The sequence below is a fragment of the Melitaea cinxia genome, chromosome 15 (assembly GCF_905220565.1).
Source record: "Melitaea cinxia chromosome 15, ilMelCinx1.1, whole genome shotgun sequence".
Classification (NCBI taxonomy): Eukaryota; Metazoa; Arthropoda; class Insecta; order Lepidoptera; family Nymphalidae; genus Melitaea; species Melitaea cinxia.
In genome coordinates this window covers 12,097,543-12,125,541 of record NC_059408.1, presented here as the reverse complement: position 1 = coordinate 12,125,541, position 27,999 = coordinate 12,097,543, and the positions used below count along the sequence as shown (strand labels likewise).

The window sequence follows — 27,999 nt, the reverse complement described above, 5'->3', positions numbered from 1 at the left end:
TAAGCGTCGATTGACCGATAGCAGCCGAATATAATGCTCCTTAAACCCATGGAATGTCGATCAAACACGTGAAGGAAGGCGCATAATAAACAGGTGCATTCGTTCACCCTGCATACGAGGCGCAGCGGCACCGGCGCCGGCGCCCCATCGGAGCTCTATTCAACTAAAGTTCATCGATCAGTTCGCGACAGACAGCGCGCGCGAGCGCAGCCCATTAGTTTAAATTTAGAACCTGGTTCGCTCTCGTATAACGTACAGTTAAAAACAAAAAAGAACAGTGCTTCCTAAATTAAATCAGAAGTTAAAGAACATGGCAATACTGAGCATGGTGAGCTCTACATTTTTTTTAATATTCTTTTGTGAAGGTTTTAAGTTACCCACTACGTAAATGTTTTTAGTAAATTATAATAAAAAGGGCATGAACTGTAAAGAACCGCAGGTATATAAAAATAAAATCTTAAATTGAGCATTTAGTCTGAAGATGTTGAATTTATTTAATACATAGTGATACAACAAAGATAATTTTGAGATTCATCATGACTAATAAATCGTAAAAAGTAAGAGTATTTCTTATTTATTGGTCTTTCTTTTAATATTTTGTGCATTTTGTAAAAATTTAACAGATAAAACCATATAATATTTATATATTGAAATCAAAGATATTTACCTAACTGGAAAACAAATAGTTGTAGTGTGTACCCGAAATACGTTCGAATACATTCATTCAAATGTCACAGGTTAAATGAAGATAGCACTTGGGTAACCACAACAATTCGCTGTAATATTGTTAAAATAATTTGAATTGTTATAGTAGTTAAGTTTATTATTGAAACATGTCATAAAATCGGTTTCTAAAATTAATTTAAATGACCACCGAACTAAAAGAGGTTGATAATTTTATGAAACTTTGTACATATGCAGTAATGTATTTGAAAGCTTTGGATAACTTAAGAGATCCCTGCGATTTTATTAACAAATTAAAAAAGTTATAAGCCACAATCGAGAACATGAAAGTTTATTGCCCCAAGGTTTTGTAGATGACGCATGCTTTTCACGCCTCATCGTGACAAGAAATTGAGTTATTATGGGTGCGTCTTTGCATGTGTAATTATGATTTTATAGGCTTTTCTTGAAAACGACTTTACTGTTACGCCCTTAAGGAACTTGTCCAACTTCGGCTAATGTTCCTACATAAATATCTGTATTTCTATCACCTAAAATATATTTTTGATGTCACTACATACTTATCTTTTTGCAAAATTTCATTTTTAAAAATTAAAAAAAAAAAAAAAACAATGACAGACTAAAAAACTATATTTTTTTTTTACATATTGTGGATCGAAGCAGCGTGGTGGATTAAACTTCAATCCTTATATCCTACACGAAAAAGAGGGCTATGCCCGGCAGTGAGATTTTACAGGCTGAATCTTATGGGGATGAGAGCAGCGCAATCAAATTATGTTATGAAAAATAAGCGTATATGAAATAATTATTATTCATATAAAATTATGCTCAAACCGCTTTAAACATGTACCTACACAAACAGAAACAGATATACAATAACCATCAACTTACATACATTTATATTAAGCCCAAAGTTCGTAATGCTATACCAGTTATCGATCAAGACATCAATATCAATAATATAAACAATATCCATCAAAGGGCGCGACATCTAGATATCTTTAAGTATTTCACCAAAAACATTGATTATATAGATTTAAAAATTTTACAGAATAAAAGCTTATTGTTTCATTACAATGGTATAATTTTTTACATATATCAGTGCTTTTTAAATAAGCTCCGCCAATATTAAGTTAAAAAAAAGTTAAAGTGGTCAACGATACCTATTGTTCGTAGTATTCGTAAAATTCCGTATAGTGTATACTTTTTAACCGACTTCCAAAAAAGGAGGAGGTTCTCAATTCGACTGTATTTTTTTTTATTTTTTTTTATTTTTTTATGTATGTTACATCAGAACTTTTGACTGGGTGGACCGATTTCGACAAATTTTGTTTTAATCGAAAGGTGGTGTGTGCCAATTGGTCCCATTTAAATTTATTTGAGATCTAACAACTACTTTTCGAGTTATATCTAATAATGCGTTTTTACTTGACGCTTTTTTCGTCGACCTACGTTGTATTATACCGCATAACTTTCTACTAGATGTACCGATTTTGATAATTCTTTTTTTGTTAGAAAGAGGATATCCCTAGTTTAGTACCATGATAAGGGAACCAGGATCTGATGATGGGATCCCAGAGAAATCGAGGGGAAACTCTCGAAAATCCGCAATAACTTTTTACTGGGTATACCGATTTTGATAAATTTTTTTTAATCGAAAGCTGATGTTTATCATGTGGTCACATATAAATTTTATCGAGATCTGATAACTACTTTTTGAGTAATCTTTGATAACGCGTAGTTACTTGACTATTTTTTCGTCGATCTACGTTTATTACTCATCGATGTACTTAATTGAAGTCGGTTTTTTTTTCGTTTGCGAGCAAACACTATTATCATACTTTAACTTATGAATGGTCTTATGTTACGTGCCGTGTTACGTGCCTTTACATGATCATTTTTCAATTGTGAATTTTGAATAAGCTTAACATTAGCAGTGCATCAATGCGCCAGTGCCAAACAATATGAAAACGCATTTACTGACCAAGAAGGAATCTAAAGATACACTCATATTCAACGTTTCAGACCTAATCCAGTTCTTTGTCCGCCAGCTTCCTACGCAATTAATCTGGATCCCGGCCAAGGTCTCGATTCTACGTTTCAGCCTAAACTCCTTTCCCGTTATCTTAGCTCGTTGCGTACTATGTAGTATGATGTCATTAATCGTGATTTAAACATGTGCAAGTAGTTACCTATGCATTGACAACAAACTGCGTTGCTATTGTTAGAACTATTTACATAAACAGTTAGTTCAGAACATTCGACATAAATGTATCTATCATTTTTTATTATATTTTCTTATGTAAAATAATTAAAATTTAAGTCAATACTTGAGTATGTTCCTTTTAGATATGTTTAAATAATTTCCTAAATTGCCATAATAACATCGAATTAATTGAGATTTGGTTATTATTATATAATAGTGACCGCGACTTCGTCCGCGTGGAATTGAATAAAAAGTTATTGTTCAATTCGCGGTTATAAAATAAATAAATTTCTAAAATTAAAGTAGCCTAAGTTACTCTTTATTACATCAGCTATAAAAGCTACCAGTGAAAGTCCCGTTTCAAAGATTAACCGGAACAAACAGGCAGACAGACAGACAGATAGACAAAAATTGAAAAAAATAACCCATATGCATTTAGTAAAAGGCGGTAATTTTAATAATACAAACAGACACTCTAATTTTATTTATTTGTGTAGATAAAAATATTGTTTAAATATTTGATTATTTTCTATTTGAAAATGGATTACATAATTATGTAATCCATGTGACTTTCTGATCTTGACCACTGCTGGGTTGAGGATTCGCTTAGTGATAGGTATATAAAACATCAATTACATTTTCAGTGGAATATTTGTTTCATTGTTTTAATTTAGGTAAGAGGGTGCGTCACTAAAACGGCTGAAAGTAATAACAAAAATATTCCGTGCTTTTCGGTCTACGATAAATTCTTAGTATAAACTACTAGCTGTGCCCGCGTTGAAATCAGTGTGTCACAAAGTTTTCCCGGCAAACTTTGAGTGAAACTCTCATCAAAATTGGCTTAGCCGCTCCGTAAACCTTCCTCTTGAACCGCATGAAAATCCGTTCAGTAGATTTTGAGGAGATTGATCACATACACTTTTGGAGACTTTGTTTTATAATACACTAACTGTTGCCCGCGACTACGTCCGCGTGGTTATGAAGATATGAATTACTATTAAGATGTTTAACGCAAATTATTTTTTTATTTAAGTCACTTGAAATGCTTATCACAGTGAGTAACTTTTTAAAAGGCACAATTTAGTATAATTTAATAGTTGTATTTATAAAACCTCTCTATACACCACATTCTTAGTTTTATTTTCAGGCAGTAGTATAAATAACCTATCAGGCGAATTTATATGTTTCATACAAACTATCAACCCCAATTAAGCCACTTAGCGGTGGAATATCGCAAAATCCGTTCTTAGCGGACGTCTACTAACAATAATCTACCTCCCTGCCAAATTTCATCTTTGTCCATCCTGAATGGATGGACCCTCCAGCGGTTTTTGAGTTCTCTTGATGAGTGAGTCAGTGACCTTTCTCTTTTATATATATAGAATACGATGCATTATTTTGACACCTCCTCACCATCTATAGAGAATACATTTTAAATTTCAAGTCTCTTACTTAAAAAACATAGGACTTTAACGTTTTACCCCCTTAGGGGTCGAGTTTCATAAAATTCGTTCTCAGAAGATGTTTAAGCCCTATAAGGAGCCTACCTGCTAAATTTCAAGTTTGTGGGTGTTATAGTTTCGGAGGTTTTGTGATCAGTGAGTCAACATATTACAGTGATACATTATTTGGACACCTTTTCATCATCTATAGAGCATACATTTAAAATTTCAAGTCTCTTACTTCAAAAACATAGGACTTTCACACAAACTTCCAACCCCCGTTTTACCCTCTTAGGGGTCGAGTTTCGTAAAATCCATTCTTATCGGTAGTTTACGCCCTATGAGAAGCTTACCTGCTAGATTTCAAGCTTGTAGGTGTTATAGTTTCGGAGGTTTCGTGATCAGTGAGTCAACCTACGATCCCCCGTTTTAACCCCAAAAGGGAGTTGATTTCTAAAGATACATTATTTGGACACCTTTTCACCATCTATAGAGCTTATATTTTTAATTTCAAGTCTCTTACTTTAAAAACATAGGACTTTCATACAAACTTCCAACCCCAGTTTTACCCCCTTGGGGGTTGAGTTTCATAAAATCCGTTCTTAGCAAATGTCTACGTCCTCTAAGGAGCATATCTGCCAAATTTCAAGTTTGTAGCTGTTATAGTTTCGGAGATTTCGTGTTGAGTGAGTAAACCTACCATCCCCCGTTTTAACCCCAAAAGCGAGTTGATTTCTAAAGATTCATTATTTGGACACCTTCTCATCATCTATAAGGTATACATTTTAAATTTCAAGTCTCTTACTTCAAAAACATGGGACTTTCATACAAACTTCCAACCCCCGTTTTACCCCCTTAGGGATTGAATTTCGTAAAATCCGTTCTTAGCGGATGTTTACACTCTATAAGGAGCCTTCCTGCCAAATTTCAAGTTTGTAGGTGTTATAGTTTCGGAGATTTCGTGATGAGTGAGTCAACCTACCATCCCCCGATTCAACCCCAAAAGGGAGTTGATTTCTAAAGATATATTATTTGAACACCTTCTCATCATCTATAGAGCATACATTTTAAATTTCAAGTCTCTTACTTCAAAATCATAGGACGTTCATACAAACTTGCAACCCCCATTTCACCCCCTTAGGGGTCGAGTTTCGTAAAATCCGTTCTTAGCGGATGCCTACGTCTTATAAGGAGCCTACCTGCCAAATTTCAAGTTTGTAGGTGTTATAGTTTCGGAAATTTCGTGATGAATGACCTTTCGCGTTTATATATATTATAGATTATAGATATAGATATAGATTATAGATTATACCTACACTAAATTATACATGTCGATATACCTATCTAACGTAACTTTCAATATAGGCACAAGGAAATATGTAATGAGAACTTTATAAGTATTTATATATGTTTAATTTTGTAATTTGATTAGGTATATGTTGTACAAAATTTACTTTGCTACAGTGACAATATTCGAATATATTTATTACCCACTTAAATTAGGTTAATTATGGATAATAAATTGTAGAAAAGTATGTCATCATCAAGTCGATTGGCCTGCAGCTGTTGAAATTTATTGGAGACATTCTGATGTGTGGTACCTACACGTATTGAGATTTGTTTGTAGGCTCTCGTAATGAATAAAACAACTTCTTGTTAAGCAACTAGCTATGTTACCTTAATAGGTTTATATATTTAATCGGAAGTAATGATTTAACGTCAATAGTTCGTACTTTCTAATTCATATTTATTTATATTCTGACACTAAATACGTACTCAATTTATTTAAAAATATATTAATTCAAGAGAAAAATTAAGGGCGCACTCAAAGCACCATTGTTCCATTTATCCACCGCTGAAGGGCTTTACAAAATACGCGACGGTAACAAATAAAATTTAAGCACGTAACTTGAGATCGTGGACACAATGGTTCAGATAAACGAAGAGTTGAGTACCAGCTACAAGTTATTAGCGCCGTGGCTAAGAGAATGTGAACAACTGACTAATAATAATAATATGACCGCGAGAGATAACACGAGTCGACCCTACATTTATACAAGAATTTTTTACTAAGTGCACGCATATTTATTTTTTAGCCCTATACAAACATTTCTTAAGTACCTATGTTCATACATATACGAGTAGTTAAAAATATTCCTTATTTTTTTTTTCGAAATGGTATCTACAGATACAATTTGATATTTTATTGTAGCACGTAAAATTTGCTCTGAAATACCTTTTTCTACTTAGTAAAGTTTAAATTAAATTTTCTAAATAATTTTTTAAAGCGCTAAAACATGTGTAAAATATTAATTTGTTTTTGAGTTGCATGTACGTACTTACCAGTAATCGTTTGTCTCCCCAGAGACTGTGGTGGGTCGCCGTAGCTCTACTGTTGGTAGCACCCGACACACACGCCAGGAACGTCACGTAAGTTACGTTAGTTAATGCTACATATATAAACTATAGATATAAAAACGTATTGTAATGGACCTATTGTGTGTAGACTACATTAGTACAAGAAATAAGGCCAAAAATCTATTGAATTGTCTATTTATACACCGACAATAAACAAAACAATTAATTCTTTGATACGTAGAAACCTATATTCTAAGTAAAAAGATTCTTAATCAAGTTATTTTATTTCTTTGTAAAACCTAATAAAAATACTAGTACCTAAGTAGACACTATCCATACCAGGTAATGAATGAAGAATATGCGGAGCGACAGGTCAATTAAAATGAATAATTATTGTTTATACACATAAAATACGAATCAAAACTAATTACTGAATTCACTTCTATGTAGATATTGCTTTTTTTTCATCAAACATATTTTATGGCCTTTCAAATAATTTCATAGTGACTTTTTATATAGATTAATAATTCAAATACAGTCACTTATTAGCTATTCGTAAATAGTTGAAATTTAAGTATAAATAAGTACATACATAAAAATAATCAGTATTTTAAAACAACGTCAATAGGTATCAAGAAATGAATTTAAGGATTACTTAATTTAATAAAATACTTAATAATTTTGACTACCTAGCGCCCTGCGCATATATTAGTGTAGGTAGGTACCTATACATATAGTATACCTGTATACCTAAGACCCGCTATTTCAGGTAGTCTATAATCAGCGCCTGTAATGATACAAGGTTGAGTAATTGTGGTCATCCTGGCAAAGATGAAACACCTTTAACAAAAAGTTGTATTAAAGCTTTAACCAATCCCTTTCAGGGTTAACTTGTCAGTTTTATCTTAACAGTCAAGTTTCATCTTCGTTCACTCGCCTGTCTGTGTACTTGTATATATATAGTTTATGATTATGGCTCTACATTTAGTTCTTTCTCTACATCTCGTTTCGATACAAGCAGCATAAAGTAAGATTTTACCGTTGCTATCAAATATCTAAATTTTAACAATAAACATTTTTATAACCTGTATTTTTAAGTAATAATCAGCCTGTCTGTCCGTACTATATTTTTAAGTCACAGTCTTGACACTCTTATTACAAAGAATCATTTTAAAAATATATCATATAATTTTTTTAGGGAAAGTATTTTACCTATACATTTCTAAATATAGTAATATTGGTAACATTTTTTTGTCTATTTCTGAGTGGATGGAATCGTAAAATGAGATGTCTAAAACTATGCACATATAATAATCGTAACAAGTAGTTACTAAACTCTGCAATGCGATGTGTGGCCTGGCATATACTTGACCGATTTTGGATTTAGATATATTAATTAATACTAAGTATTGAACACACACACACACACACACACACACACACACGCACACACACACGCACACACACACACACACACACAAACACACACACACACACACACACACACGCGCGCGCGCGCACACACACGAATCGGTCTCCCTTTTCTCTTTGATAAAAATAAAACTATCAAGGGAACCTAAATAGAATATGCCGGTAAACTAAAATAAAGATAAAATTACTAACAAGATAGCGTAACTTTAAGAAACGCTCTAGCTAAGTTTCATAACATTTTATAATATTTTTTTTCCAGTGAAGTAGATATACAATGGTCATTATGTACATTGAATGATTAATAGAGTCTAAAATATTATCAAAAATAAATGCAACACCAGCGAACTGCACATAAGAATCTTTGTATCGTGTTTCCTTTTACACACGATATATTACTTACAATGTAGGTACCAACTATTAATAAAAAATTTAACCACAGACTTTAACATAAAAAATAATGAGTATAATGTTTTTTTTTTTTTTAATTGATTTAATATATTGTTATGCATAATTAAAAAATATATATACATTCTGCACTCCTCTATATAAACTATAATTGTGCTAAATTTGATACTCTTTCGTCTGCGCAATTTTAGTAAAAAGGGGTCCTAAGTTTTTGTTTCCCTAATTAATATATAGATTATAAATTCAAATTAACCGCGTCTACTAGCTAGCAACATTTGGTTCTTTGTTTGTCTTTTTAAAAGCACAAACAAAGCAAAACTAAGATAGTTTTAATATATACCTACGAATTGTAGTTAAAATAAATTGCGTCACATCAGCTTTAAGAAAAAAACCGACTTCAATTACATCGACAAGTAATACAAAGTAAGTAGAGGAAAAAATCAACAAACGCATTAGTCGTCACTACGATTTTCAAGGGTTTCCCTCGATTTCTCTGGGATGCCATCATCGGATCCTGGTTTCCTTATCATGGTACCACACTTGGGATATCTCCTTTCCACCAAAAAGAATTATCAAAATCGGTTTCTAAACGACGAAGTTGTCTCCGAACATACATAAAATAATAATATATACATATATATACGGTCGAATTCATTAACCTCCTCCTTTTTTGAAGGCGGTTAAAAAACAGAATATAAATAAAAAGGATAACCTAAGTAGTAGTATAGGTACTTATCTAATGTAAAATGTCAACGGTTATCATTTAGAAACGTAAAGTTATGTATTTTTTGTTGTTTGTATTACGCAGAAATAACAATTATTAAATCGACATTTAATACTCATAACATTTAGCTGTCCACAAACAGGAATAACGTAAAAATTAATAGATATTTTTGTTACGAATTAATTATTATTACTGTACTTAACTACTTATAGTAATAATAATAATAATAATATTACTAGCCTTGTTTTACTTGATTCTATAATGTTATGGGATACTATTAGTGATCTTATATTTATCAAATGATTACGCAGCACAGCGTATGAGTATGAAGCAACTTTGTATGTTATTACTTACCTAATTATCTACGTATCTACTTGCCTGTGTAATATTAAACTAGCGTAACTCACAAAACTACAGCAAATTTTGGCTCAACTTTTAAAACATATTTAGTAAAATATTCTTATTTCGAACTTGGTATAAAAAGAATCAAATGAATGTATTATTCTATATACAAAATATTATACCAAACTGCTTGTATCCAAACTAGACATGATCTTCATCCCTCTGATTAATGAATAAAAATTAAATAATCACCTTCCTTAGTATACGCTTCTGTCTGATTTTACTAAGTATAGCAGACAAATTTTAGAGTTTGGCATAAAAATTTGAGAACATTTTTGGAGCCTTTAGATCTTCTTAATGCGACTCTGTAATAAAATTCTTTCTTGGTGGACGTCTATAAACTATTAAATACCTTTTTGTCAAACTTTCAGTTCAGAGCAAGAAAATGAAAGTCATCGATAAAGTTTTTCGACAGACCTTCTAAGTGAGTCTACGTTATTAATGCGGCTCTAGCCGCGATCCGTTCTTAGAAGACCTGTACTAACTATGGTAATAGTTAGTATCTTTCTGACAAAGTTCAAGCTTGTAGCACAAAAAATGAAGGACTTTCATACAAAGTTGTAAAAGCCCTTAGACCCCTTTAATCTGGCTATATCGAAAAACCCGTTCTTAGCCGACGTCTACTAACTATAAACTACCTCCCAATTTTCATCTTTATGCGTGAAGTGGTTTTTGAGATTTCGTGATGAGTCAATGGTCTAACGATTTTATATGTGTAAGTAATATTCTTTAACACAATTAATTTACGGCATATTTCTTTTCGAAATTGTGAACCGAAAAGTTGTAGTTTCTTAATTTAGGTGAAGTCCTAATGGCCTATTCTACCTCCTGCTGTTTAAGTCTATTCGTAACTTATGTGCAGGATAAATTTTAATCACCACCGGTGCAACAGCACTTTAGTTTAATGATATCAGCCTTGACGGCCAATAAAGACACGTAGGTCAGAATATTTTTTAAAACATACAAACCTAACGATATTTTGTTTCCCCTCCAAGTACGAATGAATTTAAATATAGCACTTGATTTAAACAACGTTTCAATCCACTTAATTCAACCAATTGATGAATGATGATGATAATTTCTAACTGCTAACCTTTGTATAAAATTGGTGTACAAATTTATATAAAAATTAAAAAGAAATTCCGAGTAAAAATATACCTAGGTTCTTAAGAATCTTAAGATCATTAATGTCGATACCTTGAAACCTAACGTGTTCAAAGCAAATTTTGCAAGACAGCACTTCAAACAATGACTCGGTTTTTAACATGGATTTTTAACTTCTGTCGAGCCGTACATTTTATTCACGTAGCAATTTTGATTACAAAAATACTTAAGAGCTTTTAACGTACCCACAAAATTTATTTATAGCTAATCCGAGTAAGTTACCAATATTTGGTTTTATAACTGTGTGAAATCCGGCTTAATATGGATAGAAAATTACAAACAAATATTTTGTCGTAGAAGACTTATAGTAGAAACCTGAATACTAAGTTTTTGCATTTTTGTTAGGACGCAGCATTCGTATACATATAACTATATGTACAGAGTGCTTTTTTACTACATATATTTAATAAGTACATAAACGTATCCACGGTGGGGTAAGGTGGGGCATTTGTCCCACCCTGACTCGAAATAGGTAATTGATATTGTAGGTTTTATTATGGAAATATATATTAGTAGTAAAGACTGTAAACAGTAAAAGTAAAAGAAAAATTGCATTAAATAATAAGAATCTAGTTTTCTACTCTTATTGCGCTTACATTTATTTGTTTTTACCCCAGCTTTACAAAATTGTGGGCACGCCCATGTAATACAGCAATAGTAGGTACCTGAGGTATGGAAGCTTTTGAGTCTTTGTATAATTTCAATAAGTCTATTCATAAACTTATTGAAAAATAAAATCTTAGATAATCAAAATCTTTGCATTTGAAGGAAATAAACGTCAATGAATATATAAATACAGATTAATAGGTACTATTCGAAAGCGTCGTTTAAAAAATAATTAATTTATGAGAAGTTTTTAAAGTTGTTATATTATTAGTTATAGTAGGTACTGTAATATTAATATAGAGGAAAGGACTCATTTTAAACAAAATTGCTGCTGAGCTTGGAATACTGCTGTTAAGCGATTGGCATACTTTCTACTAGGTTTTTGAGGCGATGCTGCGGAACGCTGAACTGTTGAGTCACACCAATAGTTCTCGCTGTATTTCGCTGACTGTACCCATCTTCAAGCATTGTCAGAATCCTGGTACAATCTTCAGAGGTTAACAAGATGATGACTTCAAAATTAAAATTTATAAGACAGATACACCATATTTATAACTTTTTATTACAAAACCATCACGAAACATTTACTCTGAATTATTTGGTATTAAATTCTAAAACTTTTAAATAATTATCAAAATAAATGAAAAGGTCTTATATATTACTTTATGTCGCATTAAATATTCTTTAATTTAGTCATTATTTTATAAAGCTAGGTCTGGTACTTTTAAAGATATTGAAGATTTTCTAACCGACCTTTTTTACCAATTATTTTTATCTTATACATTTATTTTGGCTTATATTAATAATTTAATATAAATTGATGATATATACCTATATATCAATATATACCCACTGAAATTTTAACTATCATTAATATTTCTAATCTCAGCGTAACGAATATATATTTTAGTACTTATATAAATAAGTACTTTCTATTTAAATCATTAAAAACATGTTTATTGTTTAGAATCAGATCATTGATCTTTTTACGACACAGAAATTTTTAATGGAAGAAGCATTAATATTTTTATGATGTTAATGCCTCTACTTTTATCTGTTAGAGACGTGGATCATAATATTGTGTGGTTTCTGTTTATTAATAGATAAGCCAGTTTAAAAATACTGCACACCTTTTCCCTACCTAATTATTATTTTAAACTTATATTGGTAACTATGAAATAATTACGAAATCACTTTTATCAATATCCTTTTTAAATGCGGGAAGGTTAAGGTGTTTTTTAATATACAATTAGGTCAGCAAACAAGCGTACTGCTCACCTGATGGTAGGCGTATACCTATAAACGCCTGCAACATCAGAGCCATCGCAAGCGCGTTGCCGACTCTACATCCAATGCCTCTCGGGAGCTCTAGTCACTTTACTCACCACAGAAACACAACAATGCTTGAAAGCACCATTATTAAGCTGTGATATTCTGTAAGGTCGAGGCACTTCCCCAGTCGGGCTGCTCCATATTTTGAGCAGGGAATTCCTGCTGTGCCCTACCTCAGTTACCTATAAACGCCTGCAACATCAAAAGCATCGCAAGCGCGTTGCCGACTCTACATCCAATGCCCCTCGGGAGCTCTTGTCACTTTACTCACCACAAAGACACAACAATGCTTGAAAGCAGTATTATCTAGCTGTGATATTCTGTAAGGTCGAGGAACTTCTCCAGTCCAGGTGCTCCAGATTTTAAGCAAGGTATTTCCAGTAGTGCCCTACCTCATTTATGTTTTAAGTTTTCTTCCAAAAGTACAATATTGACAGACGCACAGTTCCTACTTACAATATAACCATTCTTTTGATAAATACATGCGGTAGAATAAACATTAGCAGTTAATAAAAATATTTTTATTTTGTACTGTAACTTATGTAACTGCACCTTTCTCCCTAATGCTAGTTGAACCACTATAATAACTTAGGGTCATTATACAATCGATGGGCACTTGCTACGTTGCGTCATTATCTTATTGAATTAGCACAACGTGCATATTCATTATGTCATTCTGTCATTTACACTGTTAAAGTCAGTTTAGATAATATTTACTAAGGTACAGTGACTAATTAAGCCATATAAATATTTAACAAATAATCTTAAATGAATATTATTTCGAAGATAAATCTAACCTACCTATCTAATCAATGAACCTATAGCTTGGCTTTTAGATATTGCAAAATAAAGTTCACAGACACACAAGAACATACAGGTAGAAGTGACCAACAAAACACACATGCAGAAAATTAAAGAAAAGTACATTTGCTCCTTATTTAATCACATGAAATGTCCGACACTTGTTATTTTATAAGTTCTTCAATATTTACGTATTTTAATCTGTTGCCTCATGCATTAATCCTGTTAAAAATGTATTGTTCATATAAACAGCTTATAACGGCTGAGCTTATTTATAGGTACACTTTTCAGTAAATTGGGATAGAACACAATACTCGTACCTAGATGTTTTATATATGTTACTTACCAATCACTTTTCGTTTCGTAAGTCTGTATCTAAACTCACAAATCTTTTGTAAAATGTCGGATTTAGTATGGCCAGTTAAATTTAGTAACATGTAAGGTGGTTCCACCTAAAAAGGGCCTGTTCCGAATAAAGTCCATCTCTTTAAACGTGCCATACTTAATAATTAAACCAAAACGTATATCACGTTTTCTCTCCCTAGTAATTAATAACAAAAGTTCATCACCATTTATTCATTTCGCGCTGGTTCGCTTGAAAGCGTAACAAACAAACTTACATTCACATTTATAATATTAGTAGGGATGCCGATACAATTATACGTTGTTTAGTAATAAAATCCGATTGATATATAACTATTTCGCAATAGTTATGATAAAGTACTATCAGATCGATGATCGATAGAATAAGCTTCCAATATGATTACTTTTTATCTCGTTTTTATTTGATTTTTTGAGGACATGTATAATTGCCTAATAAGGACCTCATTACAGGCTCCTAATAACTTTTTTATTTTTAGGGGTATGATAATTTAAAATCAGTATGATTAGTTAGCTTTCGGCATACATATATAGCTTTATATCATTATTGTCATACATTGATATGAGTTGTCTTCAGTGATAAGAATGGTAGCTTCGCAAAAAAAACACAACAGGGGTTAGCATCCTAAACTCTCAAACTGATCTTAAAATATCCCGGGACAGTGTAGCAGCTTTAAAATACAATGCATCAAGCCGTTTATTTATTTATTAATTTATTATTATTATTATTATTTTGTTATATTTGTTTTATGTTCTTCTATAAGTTTAATTTAGTTTTTAGTTACTTGCCTCTCTTCCCGTGGGTGTCGTAAGAGGCGACTAAGGGATAAAAATTTCCACTACCACCTTGGAACTTATAAAGCCGACCGATGGCGAGATAACGATCCAAATGCTGGCTTTGAAATACACAGGCCGAAGACGGACAGCAGCCTCTTCGGTGTGACAAAGCCAGCCCTGCGGCCACCAAGCCGCCTGCCCAGCGTGGTGAATATTTGCAAAACACATGAGTTCGCGCTATAATGTCTGGCGCAAACTGGGGGAGGCCTAAGTCTAGCAGTGGATTGCAATAGGCTGAATTGGGTGAAAAATGTTATTGTTTAATTTATATAGGTTTGTAATATAACAATGTTGATTTTGATTTTGCTGCAATTATTGCCATATTTGTTATTTTCAAACACTAAATGAGGTCCAGACTGTGATTTAAAAAAACGTAGCATGTATTGAGGATCAAGGGCTAAGACTGAAAAAATACTAATTTTATTAACATTTTGCGATTTTTATTACTGGTTAGTAAAAATTTGTATAAAACTACGATTTATATTCACTAATAACTAAAAAATAAATTAATTATAACTTATACATTTTTCCTAAGACATTATAAGGACCACGACTCTAGTTTGTATGAATTTTCATTATATTATTCGAAAACCACGAATTTGGTAATAGTTAAACGCCATCGCCTTTTAAAGATCAAATTTTTCTGACGCACAATGTTTAAAATCTTGCAGTTCATGTATGGAGACCTTATTTAGAGATCTATTATAGTGCCCAATAGGAACCATAGACCAGCTTTTAAAAACTTTATTTGCAAGTAACTGGCCGTACGTATCTTGTTTTTGCACAACGTTTCCTTTTCTAATAGAAATGGTATATAATTTGATTATGCTATCTTATAAATAAACAAACTCAAAAAATTGATTTGCAAGAATTGCCAAAAACTCAGTCCTTATTTGACGTAATGTCTAGTTGAAAGGTTGTGATGATTTAAGACATCGTAATTTATTAAAGACCCTTAAAATTGTCGCTCTAAGTCTAATGTATTTATTCTATTTACTGATAAACTTGCCTAGTCTAATAAATTTAAAATATTTATAGACACGAAGATATACGTGACGCGATGATGTCCTTAGTCCACATGTTCCGGACTTCAGAAGATAAACTCGAACGTCACGAATACAGAGAAAAGGCTCTCGGAGAGCAGCTCAAGAAAATGATCATGGGTTTAGAAAAAAAACATCGGAATCTGGAGGCAATGAAAGGGACGATATCAAGGCTCGACGACAGACTTTACAACGTAGAAAATATATTCTTACAGGTAATTTAATTTACTCTTTATTGTACACATGAAAAAGTTACAATTTACAAAACGATTCACAATAATTGTGTTTGCTCGCAAACGAAAAAAAAACCGACTTCAATTACATCGACGAGTAATACAACGTAGATCGACGAAAAAATTGTCAAGTAACTACGCGTTATCAAAGATTACTCAAAAAGTAGTTATCAGATCTCGATAAAATTTATATGTGACCACATGATAAATATCAGCTTTCGATTTAATCAAAAATTATCAAAATCGGTATACCCAGTAAAAAGTTATTGAGGATTTTCGAGAGTTTCCCTCGATTCCTCTGGGATCCCATCATCAGGTCCTGGTTTCCTTATCACGGTACCAAACTAGGGATATCTCCTTTCCAACAAAAAAATAATTATCAAAATCGGTACATCTAGTAGAAAGTTGTGCTGTATAATACAACGTAGGTCGACGAAAAAAGCGTCAAGCAAAAACGCATTATTAGATATAACTCGAAAAGTAGTTGTTAGATCTCAAATAAATTTAAATGGGACCAATTGGCACACACCACCTTTCGATTAAAACAAAATTTGTCGAAATCGGTCCACCCGGTCAAAAGTTCTGATGTAACATACATAAAAAAAAAAAAAAAAAAAAAAATACAGTCGAATTGAGAACCTCCTCCTTTTTTGGAAGTCGGTTAAAAAGAAATATACAACAGGCGGTCTTATCGCTCAGCTTCAGCTTGGAGGAGATAATGTGAAAAAAGCGGAAAAGGTGTACAGAATTAAAATTAATAGAACAGGAAGAAAACCAAATATATTAACTATAGAAAAAAATTACAGACCACTACATAATAATATGTACACACACTACGCATATAAATACATGTCAACAGAAACACATATATACACACACATACATACATAATATTATACATAACTAAGTATTATTAAGCAACAGTCGTAGAACAAATAAGAATATATAAATATATACAAATATCAGTGACTAATGACGAACTGGACGACAGTATTTCAAAGTCTTAAGTAGTGTGTTTTATATATATAGTCTAGATAGCAAGTGTCAGCGTAATCAAGGATAGGATGAAGAAGAGATTGGGCAAGAGCAATTTTAGTAGGAGTAGGAAGAAAATTCGCAACCTTCTTAATGAACCGACAGACGCAAACATTCACATTGCTAACTTCACAAATCTGTGGATCCCACGACATAAATTTGTCAAACATTATACCCAGGTTTTTTACTTTTTCACTGAAAGGAATTACCACACCGGCAAAAGTTATTTGTGTCAAATTCGGCCAATTAATTCGTGAAATAAGCTGTTGGCTTCCGATAATTATAGCCTGCGATTTTGATGGGTTAACCTTCAGACCAAAGTCTTTGCTCCAGCTATTGATACGTTCGAGTTCCTGATTTAAAGCGTTAATCGTAGTAGGTAGGTCTGTTAAGCTTGTGTGTAAGTAAATTTGGATATCGTCAGCATACAGGTGGTAGGGAGAAAAAATATATTGGGTAATAGATATAGGTAATTTAGGTGTTATGTACCTAGTCGCGCTAATGGAAGAGAGGAATGAGATGTGTCAAAATAAATGATGAAAAATTCATCCGAATTGTGTGAAAGATGATAAAGGTAAGAAAGGAGTGATTAAAATGAGGCGAAAAGAGAACTGACCTTAAATCAACTAAATCAGCGTGTAAATATCTCACTATAAACATACTTGACGGGTTGGTGAATAATATATGGAAATGGCGGTCGCTATCAGGTGTTTATGATAATATCCGGGACAAAGACGGCCATAAAAATATTTGTACAAACACAAATGTCTTGAAAATGGCATCGAACGCTTGCATAAAACAGAATAGAAGAAAGTAACATATGGTGCCACCCCATACAAAAAGTAAAATTAGGACAGGAGACTGAACCCACTTTAAACTCACATCAATATATCTCATAAAAGTAATCGTAACTGAACCAATATCATATAGGTATCGATAAATCAATGCACATACATATCTCTTAGATATGATTTACTACGTATTTGGTTACTGAATGATGCATCACGTCTTTTATATGTTGGCGATGAAAATGCTAATTATATACTCGGGTTTATTTAAAAAAATCATAAAAATAATCGAATTCCAATACTGACCCCAAAATGTAGTGCTTAAGGACTTGTTCCTTTATCGATACAAAGATCGGCTAGAACAGGTTTCGCAAAAATCAACTCTGTTGAATGGTACTTGAAATTTTAGCCGCACAAAATTAGAGTAGTACGCAATTGACAAATCATTAAAATAAATTAACAAACTTGATAGTAGTGTCGAAATTTTTCTATTGGTTGAAATTTTTGATTATTGCTATAGTTCTATGAATCATGGTGTAATCATATATTCAAAATCCTTCGTGCATTTCTTTAGCCCATTCAAGGCGATAACAGTCTTCCGTTTAATTGTATAAAAATTATTTATAGGTCATAAACAATTTTTTACATTTATATCTCACTTTAAATGGTATATCACAATTTGTACACCTACACCAACACAATACCATCTCCTCTGATTCTAGATTGCCTGGAAGAGATCGCAATTCAGCGATATGGTCGCCCTTTGTACCTTTATGATACTTTGTTAAAATCAATCTGCTATGTATTATTTATATTTTGGTGTATAATAAAGTGTATTTTTATGTTATTTTATGTTAAATTTAAAAACATATTATAATAAGGTCCAAAAATGTACGGATATTTTACTTTTTAAAACAACAGAAAGAAGAACGAGAAAAACAAACCCAGAAACAAACAAATGATGCGTTAGATGAAATAAAAAAATCTTTGCAATCACTAACAGCTATTGTGACTGAAAATTTGAAAAAGCCCACCGCGACGACAGAGCTTGACAACAGTCTGACGCCAAGCGAGGATCCAGTAAGCAAACGCTTGGAAGCAACAGATGCGAAATTGGATGCTATTAAACAAGAAATCGAAGTTTTGAAAAATAGTTTAAGCAAGGTAAGTTTGTATTTCCTTGTATTTTTTAAACGTAAGCTTCTATAATAAAAATAACATATTTAAACTTTAGGATGCTCTTCGAGGAATGTGCTTAGAAGTGGCTACGGATATAAATCCTTTCGAGAGGCATATATCTGAAACGGAAAAGCTACTTAATAAATACGAACTTAAACTAAACGAATACAATGGTAATGCTACTAAAGTTCAAACTGACTTCGTTCCTCTGAGCGAAGTATCACTTGCTGATGAAGCCTGGCACAGCAAAATGACTGAAGGTATGTGTTTTATATAATGTTATTTATATAGAATTAAATCATTTAAGCATGTTTAGATACGGAATTTATACTAATTTTCTTATATCGTATTCTTGTATGTGTAACATGGTGAATTGTTTTACCTATTCTGTATGACATAAAAGAGTATGACATAAATAAGTTATATTATTTAAGCCTAAGCGCCTTAAATTTTGTTTAAGCAAAAATCATTATTATAAAAATGACATTAAGATTGCGGTCTCGGCTTCTACATAGATTTATGTAATAGGTAATCAAGTGGTGACATCATAACGTAAAACGTAAATATTTAATCGCGGTAATAGAATGCCTTGATAATCATTTGTAGGTGCTTAATATATTTTAATATTATATAGTTATAATTTACGATTCAACCTGTAACATCCTTCTATTGACTCTTTCTCCATGTAGGAGAAGAATTACAGCTTAATCTACCACGCTACTCCACTGTGGGTTAGTTAGTGTATATAGTCCGTACTATATTATGTTAACAACTTGGAACGACCGCTTTACGTGCTTCCCGAGGCACCTACACTGCACACGCAGCATTACACCAAAGCGGTCGTCATACATAATTGATGTTTGATATATTTTAAAATCATTCAAGATTAACTTAACTAAGAAATTAGAATTTTGATAACAATTTCTTAACATGTTTTTAAAATGTTTTTTTTTTAAATCACTAACGTTCTTTCTAATATAATACTTTATGTAGGTACCTACTTATCTACTAAATTATATGAACCAAAGTTTACTTGTACTGATAAGCCACAATATGTTTTTGCAAATATTTATATTTGAATAGGTTTCGTATCTAAATAGGTTGATGACCAACTTTACTCAGACTTAAGAAAAACGTGTTAATAAACGTAGTACTAACTAAATATAATGCTGCACTACTGTACTTAACTTCTGATAATAGGTACTTTTGGTAATATAAACTGGTGCATACTATTGTAATAAAAAAACAAAACAAAAACCAAACATTACCTACTTACATACATTTAGAGTAATTCCATTCTTGAGTACGTAGTAAATAATTTAGTAATCACTACAAAAATATATGGTAACTACATTCAAACGATTGCTAAAATGAAATGCTATACAGAAATCATAAATCACATTTTACTTAAGAAGAAGAAGACAAATTTGAGGCATATTTTAGTAGAAATTAAATAATTATTTTAATTGATATTGCAAATCAGTTCATCAGTTCTAGACTATAGTTCTATTGTTCATTGAGATATTTATGTAATTTTTAAATTACTTCGTAGATTATTTTGAGCTGGACCATTTCCATAGACAGCTTAATCTATCTTCACACTAGTTGAAAAGTTAAACGGAATGAAACTTATTCGGCTATTCCTTTTCTGATCGTAATTATTTTATACTTATAATATAATCTGTGCGACATTTGTCTATAAATTGAACAGAGAGGCTAATTAACATATCAAAAAAAAAAAAAAATGAGTTCGCCTTAGACCACACGACTGAAGTAAAAGTTCTTTAGCTCCATCTAACTTATATCTTCCTCTCAACTTCCGTTCGATCACACTTTTCACCAGCTTTCTTCGTAAAGCATGCGTAAAGAAGTTTTAGTTTAAAACATTATTAAGGTACATTGGTCCTTCGAGACGCGTGATGTAAGATAACTATTTTTTTTACCCGACTGCCAAGGAAGGGTTATGTTTTTCGCGCGTATCTTGTATGTATGTATGTATGTTTGTGTGTAATATTCTTTACTACCTCATATTTCCAGAACCACTGAACGGATTTACATAATTGAGGTATCGTTAGGTTCGTCTTAGCTGCCCAAGTGTTCTTAGATAGGTGACATTATAAAAAAAAATCAAACATGGCGGCTGCGCGAAGCCATTGTAGTTAATAAAAAAAAATTCTCGAATACTACAATATGGGTATCAAATTGAAGGGCACAATACGAGGATTTTAAAAAGGTATATCATGATTATTATTACCCTAATACTAATAAATAAATACAATATTAAAGTTTAAAAAATGTGGACTTTGCTCTTTCCCACGCGTATGCCATGCCAAACTCGCCTCCTAGGCGACGATCAACTTCGGGGTGTAGCCTTTCTAATAAAATACAATGGTTAAAAAAAAACATACAATTAAAATTACAAATAAAAATTAATAAATGTCACACCAATTTACAATTACATTAATAAAATCAATAACAAATACATAATACCAAATACAAACAAATAATTTTAATAATAATTTCATTATATTAAAACTAATAGTTGTTGACTTCAGCAGTCACCTATTTGCTAAAGGTCAGGCTTTCGTTGCTTTGAGCAGAGTGAGATCTTTCTCCGGGCTTGCTATCAGTTCTCTTGACCCTAAAAATTACTTAATCAACCACATGATGTAAACTGTTTTAATGATTTGAACCGATTACGTAATTTGTCTGACTAAAAAGACATAAATAAAATAATAATTAAAAAAAAAAAACAAAAAACCCGCCTGCGTGAAGAACAACTAGAGAGAACAACAAAGAGAGAATGATTTGACTTATCCTTCAATTTCATGCCTCCGACTGCATATTATCTACGACGTTGCACAAAGTTTCAAAGGACTACCGTATTAATATATTTTAAATGTACAGCACAAAATGTTTGATATTGTTTCTATTTATTTCGCTGACTTTGTGTGCATATTGAATTTTTATCTTGTTTCAGCTTTTTTGTTGATTTTCTATTAGTTGTTCTTCACGCAGGCGGGTTTTTTGTTTTTTTTTTTTATTTTATTATTATTTTATTAAATAAAGATATACACGTTGAACGTTCTTCGTTTAATATGTTTTATATTTTATGGTTTAATCGAGGTTAGCTATATATTGTTTGAAATACCTTTTTTATTATTATTAACTATTTTTTGCAGTACTTTCAATAGATTTGTAAAGTAAATTGAATATTTTTCTATTTAATAAGTATTACATATATTGTATAAAAGTAATAATAGCTAATACATAACCAGTGATGGAGCGTCAAGAGAAAGATATAAACAAGATTCAGAAACTGCTGTCAGACGCGGAGAGCATGTGGAAGGATCTGCCGCATCTCTCAGACTTGCAGCGGACTACTAACTTCACATTAGAGGCGATCGCGGAATTGAAGAATAATCTTACAGAAAATCAGGAGAAAGGTAAATTTTGAAATTACTTGGCCTTTATTACGTTCTTTGTACACTTTTGATTTTCGAAACTTACCGCGATTGTAATTTAAAAACTTCCTAATTTCGGCGACATTGCAGACATTATGGTCGCGTGGGACGTCCTTCAAACTTTTATTTTACTTATTTTTTTCTACTTATTATTATTAAGTACATATTGTGTGTTATGCTGTGTATTATTTTTTTCCTAACAAGTATCAGAGACATACCTAAAAAAGCAAATAATCTAAATTATGTAAAACTTACCTAATATTAAACTTAATTCATATGAAGGTATGTCATGATTAAAAAATCTTCCGATTAGGTTTACATAAGAATCCATAATACATCACCTAACTATATTTCAATTTGAGCTTAGTAAAACAATAAAGCTAAAATTGATCTCAAATATTATCGATGTTTAAAAAATTGGTTTATCTTTCAGCGGTTTTAAAAACAAATATGAAACTGCACGAAATGGGCGAAAAGATGATTGCTACCAATGAGGACATTCAGCAAAGTCTCACTCAAGGCAATACCATGAGCGAGCGCGCCTACAATGACATTCAGCACAGCTATGACACATTACGAACTGAGGTATACATACTTTAGATTAATTTTATACTTGATTCGCACTAAACTTTTTCGAGTTTACGCTAAAAAATTAGTTTGCTCGCAAAGGAAAAAAACCGACCTTAATTACTTCGACAAATAATCCAACGTAAAAATAGTCTAGTAAATATGCGTGACTAGACACAACTCGGAAAAGTACTTATCAGATCTCGAATAAATTTAAATAGAACTACAACACAACAACCACTTTGGATTAAAAAAAAAAAGAATCTTAGAAGTCGGTTCACCCAGTAAAAGGTTCTGAGGTACATAGATAAAAAAAAAATAGTCGAATTGAAAATTTCCGCCTTTTTTGGAAGTCGATTAAAAGTGCCAATAAACGAAACTACTTATATATTAGTATTAGTCATATTTAGTAGAAATTTAACATTTTCAGCACATTGTTTAATTATATAGGTAAAAATAATATCAGTATTCATTTAAATTATAGTTACAAGCATTCTCGAAGAACGAGCATGTGCTGTTGCAAACGGCGGACAACGTAATCGCTACTAAGAAACGCATCGAGTACGGTGTTCATCAAATATCTCTGGAAGTCAGCGAACTCATTAGGATTCAAGGCAACTTGTTGAACAAATCCGTCAGTGACAGGTAATTCGCAATACACAATTTCTAAGTTTAATTTCACTCCTGAAGCTAACTTATAACCGAATTGTAAAATCTTAGTTCTTGAAAAAATACTTTATTCAGTTCTAGTCAAAAGAAAAATAGTCATTTAAAACAAGTAATATAATAATTGTGTTTGCTCGCAAACGAAAAAAAAAGCCGACTTCAATTACATCGACAAGTAATACAACGTAGATCGACGAAAAAATAGTCAAGCAACTACGCGTTGTCAAAGATTACTCAAAAAGTAGTTATCAGATCTCGATAAAATTTATATGTGAACCACATGATAATGTGGCGCGAACTTGGGGAGGCCTATGTCCAGCAGTGGACTGCGATAGGCTGAAGTGAGTGACATGATAAATATCAACTTTCGATTAAATTAAAAATTATCAAAATCGGTACACCCAGTAAAAAGTTATTTCGGATTTTCGAGAGTTTCCCTCGATTTCTCTGAGATCCCATCATCAGATCCTGGTTTCCCCTTCCAACAAAAAAAGAATTATCAAAATCGGTACATCCAGTAGAAAGTTATGCGGTATAATACAACGTAGGTCGACGAAAAAAGCGTCAAGTAAAAACGCATTATTAGATATAACTCGAAAAGTAGTTGTTAGATGTCAAATAAATTTAAATGGGACCAATTGACACACACCACCTTTCGATTAAAAAAAAATGTCGAAATCGGTCCACACGGTCAAAAGTTCTGATGTAACATACATTAAAAAAAAAACAGTCGAATTGAGAACCTCCTCCTTTTTTGGAAGTCGGTTAAAAAGAAAATTACAGCCAACTCTTCTAAATATTTGAAAAAGCTATATTAACGTAAGTGTTATCCACTGCAATTTAAAAATTTATTTGAATACATATATTATATTACCGTAATATTTTATTACCGATTGAAACTTTGAACAAGATAATATACAAAAAGTTGTGAACTAATAGTAGGTATTGAAAAAGAAAAACTATCATATCTGTTCCTGCAGACTTTTAAACTAAAATGGTCTGGTCCTGTAAACATCTGAAAAGAAGTAACTCATTTTATTTGTAACCAAAAATAATAAAGTGAAGTTGACCATTTTTACTAGTAAACCTTAAAGTTATTTATTTTTTATTTTATTATAATTTGGCGTTGAAAAATACATACAGCCCTAAATTTTCACCCTTCTACCACCAACCCCTATTTTTAAATAGCGTTTAGCGGCAAGACAACGTTTGCCGAGTCAGCTAGTAAATTATAAAAATCGCAATCTGAGATTATTTTGTTCGAAGGTTTGGATTTGCTGATCTAAATAAATGTTATTGGATGTACAAATTCACTTGGTCCATTTTGAAAAGATGACTTCAATTAACATGTAATTTATTTAGGGACAGAAAAATTAAGTGGTTTCCTAGAAGTTACACGTCTGTGAATCCCTTCAGCTTGTAATATCCTACTGCTGGGCAAAGGCCCCTTTCTTCATGTAGGAGAAGGATCAGAGCTTAATCCACCACGCTGTTCTACTGGTGGTTGATGGATATATTGCCTACCATGAGTAACGATTGCTATCAGCTTAAAGTGCTCTCCAAGGCACGGTGAGGAGACCCACAAGGTCTAACAACCAGATCGGAAATAAATATTTGTATAAACACAAATATCCACTCCGCGCGGGCATCGAATCCGTGACTGTCGGTGTTTAGGCACCGCCGACATAACACACGCACCATTACACCAGAGCTGTTGTGAGAAATCTGTGAAAAACATATTATGATAAATTTTGCTTAGACTTTTTAAAAAAATACTTGTTTCTATTGGGTTGAATCTGTACATAATTTGTTGTAATTTGTTGCATTTACGGGAGATTTTACTTTGCTGTTAAAATTTGAAGAAAAGTGCAGATGAAGCTCAAATAATTCTTACAGAATCTTATAGTGACAATGCTCTAACTGATAAATTACGCATAAAAAGGTTTCGATGTTTTAAGAGTGGTTTTTTTAGTGTTGAAAAAAGTCCTGGTCCAAGGACTCAAAAAATTCCATGACAAAAAATATAACACAATCGTCAGTCAATCAGTCGATAAAAATCAGATTCAAACACAAGTGAAGCCTGCATAATCACGACACAATAAACAGTTTCACTATGATATGACTATGAAAAGTCACGGAAAAAATTTAAAAGCAAGGTAATTGGGTGCCTAATGCTTATGCAAAACGAAAGTCTTCAAAGGCAAAGAAAGATTTTTACTTTAAACTGTGATGAGATATTCTTCGTTGTTATAAGTATCAAAACAAAATATCCACGTTTTGAAGGCAATTTTTTGCATCTGGTGGGATCAATATTGTTTATTATGATCTGCTAAAACCTGTTGATACCATTACAGGCATTTGTTGCGCAACGCAATCGATATGTTTGAAGACGACGGACGGTCTTATGAAAAAAATGACCATTGAACGAGGAAAGACAAGATAATATTATTTCCTCAAGTGATAGCGTTCGAACTCATTTTGTGCATTAGTGAAAAATTATCAAATAGCGGATAAGAAGGAGATTTTACGATTCCCGCTGTATTTGCTGGACATGAGTATTTAGTAGTTTTAGTAGTAGTAGTTTAGTAGTGGTCGTTCCAATGGATTCTCTTTGTGTTTGTAGGTTCGACAAGATCGAGTCCAATCTGCTGTTGAACCAGTCGCAGGCGCTGGGCAACCTCAGCGCTAAGATCGAGTCGGACATGTCGCAGGTGTGGCGCCAGATCGGCGTCATGTACCAGCAGCTCACCTCCAACCGCGCCACGCTTGACAAACTCGCGGTAACTTGCATTGCTTTTCATTTTCCCAAATTGATTCTTATTCTAACAACTAATTATATTATTTAGTACAGTTATTATGTATAGTAGTAGTATTTTTTTTTTCTATCCCACTGGGTCGGGAAACGAGCGTAAGGCCCATATGATACTAAGCGGCCACCATAGCCTATAGACACCTGCAACACATGACGCATCGCAAACATATTGCCGACCCTACCCCAGATCCTCCCCATGAACTCTGGTCACCTTACTCACCACGGAAACACAACACTACTTCAGACCATTTATAATTTAGCTATACTTTTCTCATTTCTGTAAGGTTAGGGTACTTTCCTAGTCGGGCTACTTCTGATTTTCGGCAGAATATATCGTATACCTATAGTTAGTATACTGTTATGTTTAATTTTATTATTTAAGACGATAATTCAAGAAATTGTCTAGCTACGGAATATGTGACTGGCATCCCTAGGCTCCAGTAACATACTTTCAAATAATACATAATGTGTCAAATTTTTAAAATGATTGAAATTTATGAATTTTTTCACGAAAATGTAATAAAAATTAGACCACAATTCCATGCGTGGTAATTAAAACGACACTGGTAACTACAATAAAACGTCTACTCCAATTATACATAAGTACATATTCAAATGTCCAGTTCGTGTGTTACTTTTGTAATTAGCTAACAGCTGATTTGTATCTGCAGGAACAAACGGTGCTATACGTTAATGGAAGTACCACCACGTTAGGTAACATGAGCGAGAAGGTAAGCTAATATAGTGCTATTGCCGTTCGTTTTAAGTTCTACAGTTCGATGAAAACATACCGTTTATTCCCAGGTGAGCGCAATAACTACACGAATGGCCGAAGTGGATGACAATTTGAACTATTTACTGGGAAGACTGTCTCTTGTGACTCAAGAATTTATGCAGATAAAGACTGGACTAGGTGATGCGTTAGAGAAAGCTAAAACTAGCTTCCATAATGTTAAGGCTGAATTAGAAGGTATAATAATAATTAGGCATAAAATGTGTATAAAATATTAACTAATTTTAAAATTGTACAAACGTATATTTTTTTGTTACAGATGGCGGACCTGGTCCTCATCAAACACAATAAACTATTTTATAATAATGTACCAAATAACATAGGTAATCAAACGACTAATTGTAAGATTAAATAGAATAACTGTAAATTACTTGCACACAGGAGACAAAAATCAAATAAAACTCAATCAATAACTTTTGCAAATATTTAATCTTTTTCATAATTGTGGATCTATAATATTTATATTGTACAAGTTTATATCATACAATTAGATTTTACCGCGACAGGTGTCACTGTCGCTCACGAGTGAGCTCATCAACCGCCAGTATATAACTGAAAGGCTTACGAGGCTTCATGATCTGTACAATCATATCCATACCATAGTTATCGATCTAAATAATATACACACAAATTATTTGTCTTCTTA

The 27,999-nt window shown here is 32.4% G+C and overlaps 1 protein-coding gene across 1 annotated transcript; it reads left to right on the top strand.

Annotated features, from left to right (window-relative positions):
* The first annotated feature begins 78 nt into the window (after nt 1–78).
* Nucleotides 79–27,999, top strand: LOC123660501. The gene is made up of 12 exons (XM_045595564.1): nt 79–328; nt 6,698–6,762; nt 15,812–16,031; nt 18,794–19,036; nt 19,107–19,311; nt 22,330–22,497; nt 22,949–23,100; nt 23,567–23,727; nt 26,372–26,528; nt 27,232–27,291; nt 27,365–27,530; nt 27,613–27,999. The coding sequence occupies exons 1-12, from the start codon at nt 311–313 to the stop codon at nt 27,642–27,644; spliced, it is 1,647 nt and encodes a 548-aa protein (XP_045451520.1). The 5' UTR covers nt 79–310; the 3' UTR covers nt 27,645–27,999.

Bases quoted from the DNA above. Each gene is read 5' to 3' on its own strand.
- LOC123660501 (XM_045595564.1), top strand. The intron at 26,529-27,231 runs GTAACTTGCATT...TTGTATCTGCAG, and splicing joins CCACGCTTGACAAACTCGCG to GAACAAACGGTGCTATACGT. The intron at 27,292-27,364 runs GTAAGCTAATAT...GTTTATTCCCAG, and splicing joins TAGGTAACATGAGCGAGAAG to GTGAGCGCAATAACTACACG.